The following is a 15,565-nucleotide window of genomic DNA, read 5'->3' as shown; positions in this document are numbered from 1 at the left end:
TAATTCTTCCATCATTAATTGACACCCAATGTCTCTATATTATTTGCTATAACAAAATCATATATTACCGGTAAATACCGAGTATCCACATAAATATATTACAACAATATTACCTTTCTTACTGTACACTTAGTAGCCGCTATCAAGTTTTTAAAAAAAAACACACACACACACACACACAATGTTATCTCTCTCTCGGCTCAATGTTATCTACTTTCAGTCAACAATTTTATATTTCATACTATTCTAAAAAGGAAAAATGAATTCATGTTTACTTTTAGGTTGTGCTCCAGAAGTGAGGGAAAAAATTCTCATTAAAAAAAAGGAAGGGGACTGATTGGAGGTGAGGCCACCTTCGAACGATGTTTTTACCCCTCGATTTGGAGGTGACAAAAATCCTCAAAAATCAACGCTTCGTGACCTTTCTCTTCCCTCCGAATAGTAGACTTTCACCTCTGCTTTCTCTTCCATTCACCTCTTCTGGAGCAAGGAAAACTATCGGGCATACCGCACCCTCCTCTACGCACAGTGCTTTTCCTTCCTCTCCCTCCGCGCCCCTCCACATACCTCTAATTGGAGCACAGCCTTATATTAGAAAATCTTTCTTTTTTCGATTTTTGTTTTGTTTTTCTATTGGATATAAAAACTAACCATCTCATATAGGGGTGAAAAAGAGAGCATATTTAATGATTTGGCATAATGTATGTGTTCACATGACAATTTTTATAAACATTACGAAACAAAAATAAATGGAGATAATTGATGCTCTTGTGAAAATTAATGTAAGATGAACTTGATCAAATTTGAAATGATAGATGATATTTGAACCTAGTCGACAAATTTAAGATCTTCTATTTTTATTTTTTAGAAGTTTAGATGTTCTTGTTGTCCTTAATTGATGTTTTGGTTATGGTAAATATTACCAATATGTATTCGATAAATAAAATTGTGAAATAGTTATATAGTAATATAATCCATATTCCATAGAATCGTCATTAAATTTTAATTTCAATAACATCTGTTTAATCTTTTTTTATCCAATTGAAGGCAAGGGGTTTTGCGACTTCAGAACAAAAATGAGCTCAGAAGTTGGCACTTGTCATCTTGTAATTCCAATTTTTTTTTTTCACAAATACACCCTTTTTAGTATTTTTTTTTAAATATATATATTTTTTTTTAATTCAAATGATTGTAAAATTATGTTCCAAATTTTTTTTTTGTCTCATCTTTCTTTTTTATTTAGTCTGGCTCCTCTCTTGCTTCTCTTCCAATTCCACACAATGCAAAATATATAGAGGGTTGCTGAGCCCCTGGTCCCTGGATCAGAGAAGAGGACCGAAAGCACTATTTAATTTGCTTATGGCTCCAAATTGATCAAGCTCAATCGAGATAGAAATCAATCGGATTAACCTCTAGATAGCTCAATTATTAGCTCTTTTTATTTATTTATTTATTTTTGCATTAACTTAATAAACTGCAAGTGTAAAAAAAAAAACTAACAGTCATAATTTTCTAAATGAAAGTTAAATAATTATCAAGATGTTTGTTGATCTTGTAATATAATTTGAAAAAAAAACAAACATATATCTATATCCAAAAAATTGAGGATGCATCTTTTGGAGGGCTGAAAACGGAGCAGATACAGAGCGAATAGTGGTAAAAATTTATTTGAGTTGGAGAGCGAAGTTTTTGCACTTAGCTGAGTTAAAATCAATTCAGATCTATTTAGAATACAGGGGTCTATTTTGAGATTGGTGCCAGATTGAAACGGACGTCTCAGATCTCGTTCTAAGGCCAGGTATTTGCACTGGATCTGAATTCGTGACTCAGTATGTATCGATTGCGGTACAACTTCAATTTTGTTCCACAAAGAGCAACAACCCAACAAGTGTGCTGCGTCCCAGTCTGGTGGTTTGAGCAACCATCGGACCCGGGAGAGAGTGAATCACCACTCCAAATTTAAAAAAAGAAAGAGAAAAAAAGGGCGAATTACCACAATCGGAAGAATTAACAAAACAAAACCTTCAATCGAAGTATAGAAAAACCCCAATTGCATTCCTCTTCTCTCTCTCTTTCCCGCTCAATCTCTCCAGATCGACTCTAATTGAACCGAAATGGCTACGCCAGAGGCGATAATGGAGTGGCTACAGAGAGAAATGGGGTACCCTTACCCCCCTCCATCGCTGGAGCAGCTGCGCAAGATCTGTCGCGGCAACATGGTACCTGTCTGGAACTTCCTCATCCGCCGTGTCCGGTCTGAGCACACCGTTTCTACAGCGCGGCGCAACATCCTGGTGCATGGTGTGGAGGTGGATAAGAGCCTGAGTAGGAGGTCGAGGGCAAAGGGGGGAAAGGGTTACGAGGAAACTGAGAGGAGAGAGAGGGATCTGGCTGAGGAAGAGGTGGAGAGGCTGAGAGGAATTGTTAGGACGCAGAGGAAGGAGTTGAAAGCCAGAATTGCGGAGGTTGCGAAACTGGAGTCAGAAAGGAAGAGAACACTTGATGAGAGGTCCAATGCAAGGTGTGCTACAGTGGATTCTCTTAGTTGATTTTAGTTAGTTTTGTTCTGAATTGTAGTTTGTGCCTATATTAAGAGAATTCAGTTGCAAAAGTAGAGGGTTTGGGTTATGAATTTGATTGACCGGGCAGTAGATAATCATGTTGCTCATAATCATATAGACGGCAAAATTATATTCAGAACTATATGTTATTTCTGTACTTATTCCTTTTGCTTGAATGAATTAGGCATCGGCATGTGATGCTTGAGGCATATGACCAACAATGCGGCGAGGCATCAAAAATATTTGCAGAGTACCAAAGGCGCCTTCACCAATTTGTCAACAAAGCAAGAGACGTGCGTAGACTGAGCACAGGCACCTCGGTAGACTCCACTGACAATCTCCAATCACCAATTGACAAAGAGCCTCTCTACTATACAGTCAAGGGCGGTAATAAGTTCTCTAATGATCTTTTTCTCACAGAGACTTCTCCCGAAAGAAGCGTTCGAAAGGCATGTGATACTCTTGCCGGGTGCATGATTGAGAGAATACGTATATCTTTTCCTGCATATGAAGGGAATGGGATTAGTTCAACTTGTCAGATGGATGTTGCAAAACTGGGATCTGACATGGATGGTGAGATACCAGAGGATGTAAGAGCGGTTGCTTCGGAAGCACTGAGAAACCCCTCTTTGTTGCTTCACTCTGTCACTATGCATACTTCACGTGTCAAAGCTATTATCCACAGAGAAACAGAAAAGATTGACATTCGAGCTGATTCAGAGCTATTGAGGTACTTACATGGTGCCAGAATTTCCTTTTCTTGAAGTATCATCTAGGTAATGTTTTCCTTCTAATTTTATTCTCAGGTACAAGTACGAAAATGATCAAGTTATCGATGCAGCTACTACTGACGCCAGCTCACCCCTACCATACCAGCTGTATGGCAATGGAAAGGCTGGTTCAGAACTGTCGACTAAAGGAACTTTAGATCAGCTTCTCGAGAGACAGGTTTTTACATATATTTTAGGTCTTTAGTATCTTTAAGTTTCGGGCGGTTGTAAGTTGCTCACACTTGAAATTGACCTTATTCTTTTGTTAACTTTTGCAGAAAGCACATGTGCAGCAGTTTTTGGAGACAGAAGATGCACTAAACAAGGCTGCAGAAGCTAAAGCCATGTGCCAGAAGCTTTTGAAACGTCTAAATGGAGCCAGTGATACAGCTGTCCTATCTCAGAAACTTCCAACAGCAAATATTTCCCAAGGGAATAACAGGGCTTTTGAGGTATTTGAAATGTCATCTCACATTTCTTTTGAAATGTCGTATTGCATTCTGATTTAATGTCATCTCACATTTCTTTTTGGTGGAATTACAGCTTGATGTCTTGGCCAAAGAAAGGGAAGTTGCTGGGCTGAGAGCAAGCTTGAATACCTTAACAGCAGAGGTCAAACGCCTAAACAAGCTATGTGCTGAGTGGAAGGAGGCAGAGGACTCCTTAAAAAGGAAATGGAAGAAAATTGAGGAGTTTGATGCCCGCCGATCTGAGCTCGAATCCATCTATACTGCTCTTCTCCGTGCCATTATGGTGAATCTAGCTCTTTGTTTATTATTTTATTTGGAGTGAGGCTATGGTAATATGCATATTACACAGAAGTCCGCACTATGGACTCGTATCACTGTTTTTAAAGTTCAAAAAGTCGACCTGAACCGTTCAACATGATCTTCATATGAAAGTGTAATTGCAAACCAAATTTTTCATTTTTTATAAATTTTTACTATTTTCTTAGATATGTAGAAAATCACTTCATTTGAAAATTCTGGACCATCCAAAAGCAGTGAAACAAATAGTAAAAAAAAAATTCTAAAAAATATAAAATTTTCTCTCTCCAAGTACATTTTCATATGGAGATGGTGTTTAACGGTTTAAATCGATTGTTTGAACTTTAAATTGAGATATGGATCCATAGCATGGGTCGATCTGTAATATGCATATTACCATAGCCTCCCTTTTTTATTTTTATTTATTGATTTGCCAACTTGCCCATCTCATAATATCATTTATTAATAAATCTGTATTTTGTGTCATTGTAGGATGCATCTGCATTTTGGGAACAACAGCCATTGGCCGCAAGAGACTATGCATCAAGGACAATTGTTCCAGCATGCAAGGCTGTGGTTGAATTGTCAACTACTGCTAAAGATCTTATAGAGCGAGAACTCTCTGCCTTTTCACAGAGTCTTGACAATAGCTTGTACATGTTACCAGCCACTCCTCAGGTCTGTTGATTCTCACTCCAGGCCTCTGGTACATTTTGCCAAACTTTGGATCAAATTTCTGGTTAATTAGCATATGAAGATCTTGGTCCTTTAATTTAAAGAATCATATTAGGTGTTGATTTTCTTTTTTCCCTGTTGCTTTAGGTATCTGCATGCCTCAACTGTCCCTCTTAGCCCCCCTTTCCCTTATTAATATTTTGACAGTAAAAATCTCATTAAGAGTGAGGCTATGGTATTATGCATAGCTCATATTGGTCAGTACTATGGATCAATATCTCCATTTTTATTTTGACAGTAGAAATCTCATTAAGAGTGAGGCTATGGTATTATGCATAGCGCATATTGGTCAGTACTATGGATCAATATCTCCATTTTTAAAGTCCAAATAACGATCGGAACTATTCAACATTATCTCCATATTAGAATGTACCTTTGGTTAAAATTTTACATTTTTTAGAATTTTTTTACTATTTTTTTTAGATAGGTAGAAAATCACTTGATCTAAAGATTCTAGACCACTCAAAAGTAGTGATTTTCTTCCTATCTAAGAAAATAGTAAAAAAAATATAAAGAAAATCCAAAATTTTTGTCTGCAAGTACATTTTCACGTGGAAATCACTTTGAACGATTCAGAATGAGTATTTGAAATTTGAAAACAAAAATATTGATCCGTAGTATGGACCAATCTGCGCTATGCATAGTACTGGTAGCCTCAGTCATTAATTAATATAAAATGCAAGAAATTTTAATTAATTTCTTCAAACAGGCTCTTTTGGAAGCATTTGGTGCAAATGGAGCCACTGGAGCAGAAGCATTTGCAGCTGCAGAAAAGGGTGCAACTGTACTTACAGCAAGGGCTGGTTCCAGAGATCCCTCTTCAATTCCTTCTATATCTCGCATCTCAGCTACTCTCCGACACAATTCAGGTAAGTTTACCTTAAAAAACAAACACTGTTGTTATTTTTTTGTTGCTCCTTTCACCAACCAAGCTATTAATTCTTCTACAGGTACAGAAGGCACGGATTCAGCTTTAGCATCAGTTTTAGAGTCTCTTGAGTTCTGTTTGAAGCCGTGTGGGTCTGAGGCTAGTATCTTGGAGGATTTGTCAAAGGCAATTGATCTCGCTCATACACAAAGGGACCTTGTTGACAATGGTCGTGTTTTGTTAAACCGTGCACATGGTGTGCAACAACAATACGAGAGGTACAAATTCTTCCAATTCCATTTTGCTTTAATTCAGAATCCTATTAAGTGGTGATGGGTTATGGTTTCAAATTTTTGTTTTGTTGACACATTTCTTCTTTTCTAGGATGGCCAATTACTGTATGAAACTAGCATCGGAACAAGAGAGAGTTGTAACGGAAATATGGTTGCCAGAGCTTAGCAATGCTTTTGAGGGAGGTTGTGAAAGCCTCAACAATGACTGTCGTCGTGTCATGGGCTTGGTTAGTACTTTTTGCTCTTTTTTTCTTTGAAAAGAAAACTTGAAACCAACACCAACCAATGACTAGTTCTATATATTCCATTTTCTATGATCATTATTCATGTGATGAATTGAGACTACCTATCCCTTCTTGATTGACTCGCCTTACCTTCCAAGTTATATGTTCATACTCTTTCATTAATTGTTGTACTTTCCCACTTCAAAAAGATTGTTTTATCTTAACCTCTCTCCTTTTTTTTTTTTTCTTGGAATTGCCTAGAAGTATATCTTAATTAGTTTACGCGAAGATTTTGAGTTCATTTTTATTTCCTTTTTAATATTTTTTTTTTCTCAAAAGAAGCAACAGTGTGATTTCTATTTTGCCTGCTTGAATTTTGTTGCACAGGTGGAAGAGTGGTGGGAGCAGCCGGCTGCTACTGTTGTGGATTGGGTTACACTTGATGGAGAGAATGTTGGTGCTTGGCTCAACCGAGTAAAGAAACTGCAATCAATTTTGTACGAGAGATCTCGTGATCGCCTGGAAGTGGGGCACTAGAAATTTACTTTGAGAGCCTTTTTTATTCTCTTGATCTTTTGGTTTGATAATTATGTCTAGATCGTTGTGTAGTCTTTTGGCATGAAAACAGAAAACTGAATTCAAAATATATTCTGTAAGTTCTAATTCTAGTTTAGTATTGTGATTTGTTTGTATTGGGCATTTCTTTCAATCATGGTTGTAAACATGATGACGGCTCTAGTTTGGTTGATGCTTTTACATATAATACAAAATTGTGCTTCGCACTCTTTTGTTCTGGTAGTGATAACGAATATTTGGTGTTAAAGCATAGAAGTTTATCCAATACTTCAAGGTTTATTCAGATATCACACTGTTACATAAACTGGCATAAACTCTGTCAACTATGAGAAAAATAATATAATAAATTGATGATCTGTGATCTAAGCGCATATAAGAACCAATTAAACATCTAAATCCTTTAAAACAACATATTAGTTAACATCACTTGTTCAAACTGATAGAAAAAATAAACAAAATTACAAAAAAATGAAAACAATGAGCAAATCAGGTCATCACAGGCTTCCCACATAGTTTTGGAAACGGATCACTCTTGCTAAGAACACACACTTTGCTTTTGTGTGCAAAGTATCCTTTAACAAGATTCTTATATATAAGCATAGTAACTATACACTCTCCCTGCAAGTTCAAAAAAATCGTCATTTTATTTGCAACTGATTTTCAAAAAATCATTAGCAAAATTTAAAGTAAAAAAACTATGAAAGAAATTAACACATACCTCATCAGTATCAATCTCTATTCCAAGCCATTTCAATGCCTTGATAATTGTATCCAACTTAATTTGATGAGCCTTGTCTGGATCTTTTTGCTTTTGAATCATATATCTACAAAAATACACAAGGAATGTTTTTTTTTATCAACATACACAAGGAATATTTTTTCAAAATAAAAGCCCAAAGCGTATTATGTCATGAGAATGTATTTACTTACATCTTTTTAACTAATCTTTGATAAACTATGAGTTCTAGCTTCTCCAGCACAAGATAAACACCTGATCTCAAAAATCTATTCATCACAAAAAAAGAGTCAATGTAGTATCAGACAACAATGAATGAGGATTTTACAAAAACAACTCTTTTATGTGACACTTCTTGACAACATTTCTTCATGCATCATGAATTCAAAATTCAAAGTTCAAATTTCAAATGACAAACCCAAACTATATTATTACGAGCAAAAATCAATAAAATTTCAGTTAATTTTTTTTAAGGTCAATGAAATTTAAGTTTAAGAGTCAATTTGGCACAAGATGAAGCAAATAAGAATTCAAAACATAAGATTAATCCTAGCTGACAGTTGATTTTCCGACTTCTTTCTTGATCTTATATCTTTTTATGCATATGAACAGGATGGATGAGTTAGCATTGTGACTTGCAATTTCAAAACCTCATTATCAATGCAATAAAGGGATGTGACCAAAAGTTCTATTTGGATCCCTTGTAATAACAAAGAGGCTGCAGTGTTTCTAAATAAACTTTTGCAGCTGTTTACCGTTTTTGAAAAACAACCGTCATATCTTCAGGAAGAAAACGTATGCATAAATCTGACAGAGATAAACTTTTATTAGAATAAAGACAGGAAAATTACTGTTCTTCATGCTCTTGAAGAGCTTGTCTCAGCAACCTGACATCTCCTGTTTTCAATGCATCTATGACACCTGAATACTGCAACAACAAACAATAATCAGCAAAAGAAAATAATAAGTTTACATGGTTGGCATGTGTAGGCTATGCCACTGTTTTATATTGGAAAAAAGTGGTACCTCCATTAGATTATACTTCTTTAGAAGCGACATCTTAGGTAATATACCAATTGAGAGCTTCACAGGTATTAGATACTTCAAAATCATTCTATTCAAAAGCAAACAAATATAAAAATTAGCATATTTTTTCCAAATTGAGATGACCAATTGATCTTTGAAACAACTTGGATGATTACATGATAACTAGAAATATAGAATGTAAAAAAAAATACCTCATATTTGACATATTTAGAGGATCAGAACGTGCCAAACTATATGTCAGCTTCTGATCAGCCTATTCACATAAGAAAACAAATACCTGTTTATGTTACAAATGAAATACTTAAAGCCCCCATATTTTCAAATCAAATGAAAGACATGGTATTAATTTATACTCACAGCAAGAAAATTTTCATTAAAAACCTCCAAACGACCTGTGTAATACATATAAGTCACCTGTGAGACAATTTAAGAAAAAATGTGAAAAAAAACAAACACAAAAACCAAATATTGCAACTTATAGAAAGCACATCTAAAGCAAACAATAAAATTCAAAATGAAAACCTTGTCTTTTACAGGAAACTCCTCAAAATCAAATATACGAGCAGTCTCTATGCTCCTTATCACACTACGGCATAGATGAACTGTGCCAAGCTGCAGGTTTAAGCTAAATGTTAATTTTACTTTTGATCACCAACTAATATCTCTATGCTAGGCTCCTTCATAGGGAGAGAGAGAAAGAGAGAAAGAGAGAGAGAGAGACCTTAAAGTATATTTTAAATAATTGGCAAGTGATATACAGAGCTCCAACACGCTTGGGTCCTTTTCCCTGTTTGAGATATATTGTTAAATTGTTTTAATGATTAAACAATACAAGCACGTATATACACTGTAAACACAATGCAAAACTAAGTAGTTACACAGACTCATGTAATGACAAGTTGTATAGCTAATCAGAGGCAGCAACATTCCACAAAAAATCTTAGCTTATACTAATCTGTCTACCAGTTAGTAACTAGATAACTGCTCCAGAAGGAAGTGCTGGCAAAATTCAGCTGCAAATTTAATCAACTACTCTACTTTTTCCTATTCCTTTGCCTTTTAAAACTGTGGTGAAACAAAAGCCAATGTATCCATGAAGTATAGTATAATACAGAGAAGTATTATAAAGTGGCCATGAATATCATAATAGAAGTATGGTACAAAATCAATACCGCTAGAGCACCAAAAACTTTCATCAGGAAGGATCCAGCACCCTTTAACTTCTCTGGACTCTTTCCACTTGACGCAAGTTCTCGGTCTCCCTACATGAAATTCAAATAAATCCCCAATTAGAACACAAAAATGGAAAAAAAAATGACATTCTATATAAATTTAGAACTTCAGCAAGTACCTTTTCAGCAAGCAATCTTATTTCGAGCGCAATGGTTTGCACTGTCTCCATTGCCCACGGCGTTTCCCAGTTACGGAACTCCTGCAAAAACGAACTGAAATTTCGCCAATAAAACCCTACTCAGAGATTATTTATGTGACCAATCAAGAAAGAGGAAAGAGGTTAAAAAAGATTGGTTACTTGGCGGCTTTCTCGTAGGAGGAATACGCTTCGGCGAAGCGTCCAAGGCGGTGGCTTTGTATTGATCGGAGAAGAGGAAGGAGAATCTCGGCGAACTGCGCGATGTGGTCAGACTGGGAGACGAGGCGAGATGAGTCGGAAAAGTTGGAGAGGGCATCAGCCAAGGGAAGGAGTGAGGCGGCGGAGGAGACAGCGAGGAGCGGGCGGAGCGTGGCGCCGTCCTGCCTGGCGATGGCGTCGGCGAAACGGTTGAGGTATCCGGCGATGCGGCGCTGCGACTCGGCCAAGCTCAGGAACGCAGCCATAGTCGACTGGTTATACTGTTTAACGAGTGCCAATGGCCAATTGCCCAATGCGAATTCGTATCCTCTGCATTAAATCAAAAATGAATCTTTAATGCATCTGGCTTTTAACATCCGTACGGACTAAATCCGCACTTATATTATATTACTAGTATTCTTACCATGCGTTGCAAATTTGCAATGAAACAATATTATAAAATAAAGAATATCAAAATTTTGATTTATAATTTGAATTTCAAACTTTTTATACAAATAAAGAGATTTGATAAAAAAAAATGACTTGTAGAAATATATACATCTCATAGACAAAAGCCAAAAGGACAAAAAATAATTAGAAAAAATCAATTTGTATAAATAAATTAATTGCTCCATTTTGTGACACTAATTATAATTAATGTTATTAAAATTCTTCCTCAATATATGTTCTCTATATAATTAACAACTGAAACTAATAACGAACCGGAACAATCTAATAAAAATAATATTTTATCTTATCAAAATTGAAGAAGTAAAATTGTAAAAATATTTACTATATCTTAAATTGAGCTATCCGTATTTGCAAAATTATAACGGATAAGGTACGGTTTGATCACTAACTATATGTAGTTATATGTATCCGACTATTTACACCCTTAAACCACAACAAAGGTACCATATATTCTTAAATTGATTTCTTAAACTGCATATACATACCAATGATTTATTACTTGTATTTTTTTTTTTGTTAAACTAATGATTTATTACTTATATTTTTAGTTGTATAGTATTGATATATGATCTTGTTGATGAGAAGTAAACAAAGATACAGCTGGTTCAAAAGAAGTTGAAGTCGCATGATCGTTGATGCAGTACGTTCAAGGCTCTTTTAGTTTTTCTTTATCCTATATGCTTAGAAAAAATATTATCAATCTTGAGTTGGTATATTCTGATGAACAATATGCCACTATGACATGATTAGTGACTATTATTTTGATAATATGATATATGTTTTCTAACCAATAAACTTATTAAGAAAAATATTATATCTAATTTATAAATAAAAAAAGGGAAAATTAGATCCATGCCACCCCAAAATGTTTAATTTAGAAAAATGCCACCCTAAATTTTTCCTTTTGCTAAATGCCACTCCAAATCACATATATTCATAAAATTGCCACAAATACCATACTATTATACATTTGTAAATAAACAATTTACAGTAGAAATGAAGTAGAAATGAACTGACCAAAATAGCCTTCTCTTCTAACGCGAGTCCTCTCCGATCTTTTCTCCGTTCAATTTGTATGAACTATTATCCGTGGCACTATCCCCCTTTTCTCTTCTAATGCAATTCCCCCATTGAGAAACCGTGGCAACTGATGAGGATTCCTTATCTCCAACCCTAAACCTCGCCTCCTCTCCGCTCACCTCCTCTCCGTTCGCCTCCACCTTCAGCCTGCCTCTTCTCCGTCGTCCTCTCCACTCCGCCTTCCTGGGAGGCTTCAACTGGGAGGGCTCACCACTAGCGACTGGGAGGAGAGGAGCTCTCCTCGTCTTTCTTGGAGAAGAAATTAAAGACGACGGGTAGACGACAGGTGATTTCTTGGATCTGTGAGGGTATTTTTCGGATGGACCCATTAGAGGTGTAGAAATGAAAGGGTAAGGGCATTTTTAGGATATACAAAAATACTACTCAAAATACAATATATTTTGTTTATTTTTTATTACAAATGTATAATGGTATGGTATTTGTGGCGATTTTATGAATATATGTGATTTGGAGTGGCATTTAGCAAAAAGAAAAGTTTAGGGTGGCATTTTTCTAAATTAAACATTTTGGGGTGGCATGGATCTAATTTTCCCATAAAAAATATATAGATATTATTCTTTACTACATTAGTAATATATTTTTAATTACTTGAATTATATTCATATAAGTATCCGTCAAATGTATCCATATTTGTTTAATATATGATCTGTATTCGTATTTGTATCTGTATCTGTATTAAAAAAATTATAACAAATAATAAAACGGTTTGATCACTATCTGATCCGTATTCGATCGTTTACACTCCAAAATCTGGAATAAGGAAAAACTTGATTGTTTTTTTTTTCTTCAGAAAGTTAGTGAACCAAACCAACAAAATCTGGCTCTTTCAATCTTTGTGAGCGGGCATCGTTGTCTTCTTTTGATGAGTGGGTACAAATAATACATAAATGTCAAAGTTTAAAATTAATTTTAAGATACATAAACGGAGCGAATAATTCATAGAAACACTCTAATATAATGGATCTTAAGAAGAAATGCATAATAAATTCATCACATAATTAATGTCACCGATGTTATAAATGGAGATTAATTATCTAATGACATGCGCATCGACACTTCATGAAGGAAGTAACAAAACATAACATAGAATAAACGAATTAAATAAGCGGAGATTCATAGGAGATGCCCTAAGAGGGTGATTTTTAATTAGTTTCAATATAATGTCTTACTCAAAAAAATTAAAAAGACCAAATATACCAAAGACAATTTGTACGTGTCACTTTTATATCTCATGAAAGCACTCGATTTATGCTTCATGTAAGAAATTGTTCCTTGTTGACGAAAAACGACAAAAGTTGGATCGCTAACGTCAAAACATATTTTGATTCAATAAACAACAATGTGATTCTTGGATGTGATTCGATATACAACCTTCATATAATTTTTCAAGACAATACTATCCCAGGATATGTCATCCGCCATTACTGTTTTTTCCTCTAGCTACTAAACCACAAGTAATTGAATAGAACGTTGTTTGATCATTGACATCAATTTATGCCTGAAGAATTAATACAAGAACGACAACACATTCATACAAGATAGAAATACAGGTTTTCTTAGTTATAGTTTAAAAAACAAAAACAAAAAATTTCATCACAAAAACAAGGAGCGTTGTGAAGCGAGCATGGCTTGCTTTTTTCATTAAGGAAAAAGATTGTTCGGTTGCTGCAATGAGAGCACATTTATTTAATTCTACCGTAATTGAGATCGCCACGATGATATCATATTCTATAACAAAAGTAAGAATTGAACCGTCTCTGTGATCGATACCCGATAATATACTATGCGATAGGATTGTATACTTGCAATCTGAATTGAAAGTGTATTTAAAGTTAAAAAGTATAGTTTGCTATACTAAAACTTTGTACCATACGCTTTTGTGTGAACAAGTTTTTGACGCCGTTGCCTATGAATAAAAATTAATGTATGCATGTGTTCTTTGTAAAAAGAGATCCATCAGTGAATAAAAGAAATCCAAAAATAATTGAATACAATGTTGTTCGCCCTTCACATAAATTTATACCTGAAGAATTAATACAAAAATGACAACATATATTCATGCAAGATAAAAAATACAAGAAGAGAGCCATGCCACTGGTGATCGAGCTACGCCAAAGCTCTAGACTCAATATGAAAATAGATGAATAGGGCCAAGCGTTATTTACTCGCTCGAAAAGACATAAAGGCACCTCTGGTACTAGCTATAAAATAAGGAGTTCCATGTGTTTTCTACTCGTTCCAAGCGTTATTTACTCCGAATTTTTTATTAATACCCTTAAAAAAAGTTTTTGATGAATATGTCCTCGCATTTTTTTTAAAAAAAAAAGCCCCAACCGTCCCCTATTGGGGAGCGGCCAGCTCTTTTTTTTTAGATCTTAATATTTTCATTTAAATAATTTTGTGGAGTTTTTGTTTTCTTGTTTATGGTGTATGCCAAAAAATAAGACATTTCATATATTTATTAGTGATGTCGTAACTCTTTATAACTTTGACTTGATTTGTTAGTTTAATATTACAAGTCTAAAGATAACACTGATTATGGACTTGGCCTTGATTCTTAATAAGTTATTTTATTCAAATATACACAAGAAAATATGGTTAGATTGCCTCAATGATGTCAACTTTCTTTTTTTAGAGAATAATTGGAGAGCGAGAGAAAGAATAATTGGATTATTTGATTATTGTCAACATATACCATTTGCTTGAATAATCAAACGTGCACAATAATACTAAATGTATTTTAAAATAATTACATGGGTAATTCTTGAATAATCTCTTAGGCTTTTGAAAAAATTAATACTGGTCATTGTATGTCTATCGTTGATAGAAAACTTAAATTAAATTTTTGAGGCACTAAACGACGTTTTTTTGCAATTCTGATGTCTGATACTTGGAGATACTCCCTCGGGAGAAAATTCCGACCCGTCTCGTCCTCCCCTTTCTGAATTGGAGTCATACGCACAAATCCGACTTTCCTACCCAAAGTTATGACTGTTTAAAGTTTTTTCAAAAAAACAACGATGCTTCCATGCAAAAACATCGATAACGCACCGATTCTTTTATGCCAGGATTAATGACGACAGAAGTGCATCGATGTTTCATTGCTAAAACATCGATGACGCACCCATGCTCTCTAAACGGTCATAACTTTATTATTGTCAAAATATCGATGACGCACCCATGCTCTCTAAACGACCATAACTTTAAAATGCATTTACTATTTATTATGTGCGTTTGTTTATTTTCTTAATCGATTACAATTTTATTTATCATTCAAAGATTATTAAAATTATCTATGATTGTTCAATATATGTCCTTTATACGGTAATTTTTTTTTTCAAAATTTAAAACGGTCTCCTCTAAGATTTCACAATCTCGTTCTAAACTTTTTTGTTGATGTTTTCCATGAATTATGGTTATATTTATGATTCAAAAATCATCGAAAGCATGAATTATGGTTATATTTATAATTCAAAAATCATTGAAAACATCTTGTTTGGAATAAAAAAAAATGGTTATATTCATGTAGTTGAAGGTCATTGAGGCAATCTAATCATATTTTCTTGTGTATATTTGAATAAAATAAATTTTTAAAAATTAATGCAAGTCCTTAATTAGTGTTATCTTTAGACTTGTGATATCAAACTAAAAAAATAAGTCAAAGTTATAAAGAGTCACGACATCACTCATAAATATATAAAATATCTTATTTTTTGACATACACCATAAACAAGAAAACTAAAACTCCATAAAATTATTTAAATGAAAATATTAAGATCTAAAAAAAATATAGCTGGCTGCTCCTATGGGGGACAGTCAGGTGCTGAGAGTTGGCCGCCCCCTATA

The 15,565-nt window shown here is 34.5% G+C and overlaps 2 protein-coding genes across 2 annotated transcripts; one reads left to right on the top strand and one right to left on the bottom strand.

The window, feature by feature from the left end:
- Positions 1-1,832: 1,832 nt before the first annotated feature.
- Positions 1,833-7,003, top strand: AUG5 (HAUS augmin-like complex subunit). Its single transcript, XM_078326228.1, has 10 exons — positions 1,833-2,521; positions 2,746-3,291; positions 3,368-3,509; positions 3,610-3,783; positions 3,875-4,084; positions 4,591-4,776; positions 5,543-5,702; positions 5,784-5,979; positions 6,086-6,221; positions 6,606-7,003. The coding sequence occupies exons 1-10, from the start codon at positions 2,115-2,117 to the stop codon at positions 6,753-6,755; spliced, it is 2,307 nt and encodes a 768-aa protein (XP_078182354.1). The 5' UTR covers positions 1,833-2,114; the 3' UTR covers positions 6,756-7,003.
- Positions 7,004-7,059: 56 nt separating this feature from the next.
- On the bottom strand, positions 7,060-10,461 carry EER5 (proteasome family protein). Its single transcript, XM_078326229.1, has 12 exons — positions 10,109-10,461; positions 9,929-10,022; positions 9,750-9,839; positions 9,299-9,364; positions 9,100-9,189; positions 8,935-8,991; positions 8,769-8,830; positions 8,557-8,644; positions 8,382-8,458; positions 7,725-7,799; positions 7,513-7,618; positions 7,060-7,412 (listed from the first exon to the last, which is right to left on the bottom strand). The coding sequence occupies exons 1-12, from the start codon at positions 10,411-10,413 to the stop codon at positions 7,281-7,283; spliced, it is 1,242 nt and encodes a 413-aa protein (XP_078182355.1). The 5' UTR covers positions 10,414-10,461; the 3' UTR covers positions 7,060-7,280.
- Positions 10,462-15,565: the final 5,104 nt, after the last annotated feature.

The sequence above is a fragment of the Carex rostrata genome, chromosome 24 (genome assembly GCF_964058835.1).
Source record: "Carex rostrata chromosome 24, lpCarRost1.2, whole genome shotgun sequence".
NCBI classification, from domain to species: Eukaryota; Viridiplantae; Streptophyta; class Magnoliopsida; order Poales; family Cyperaceae; genus Carex; species Carex rostrata.
Note: the sequence above shows the minus strand (reverse complement) of the source record. Positions and strands in the feature narration are given on the sequence as shown.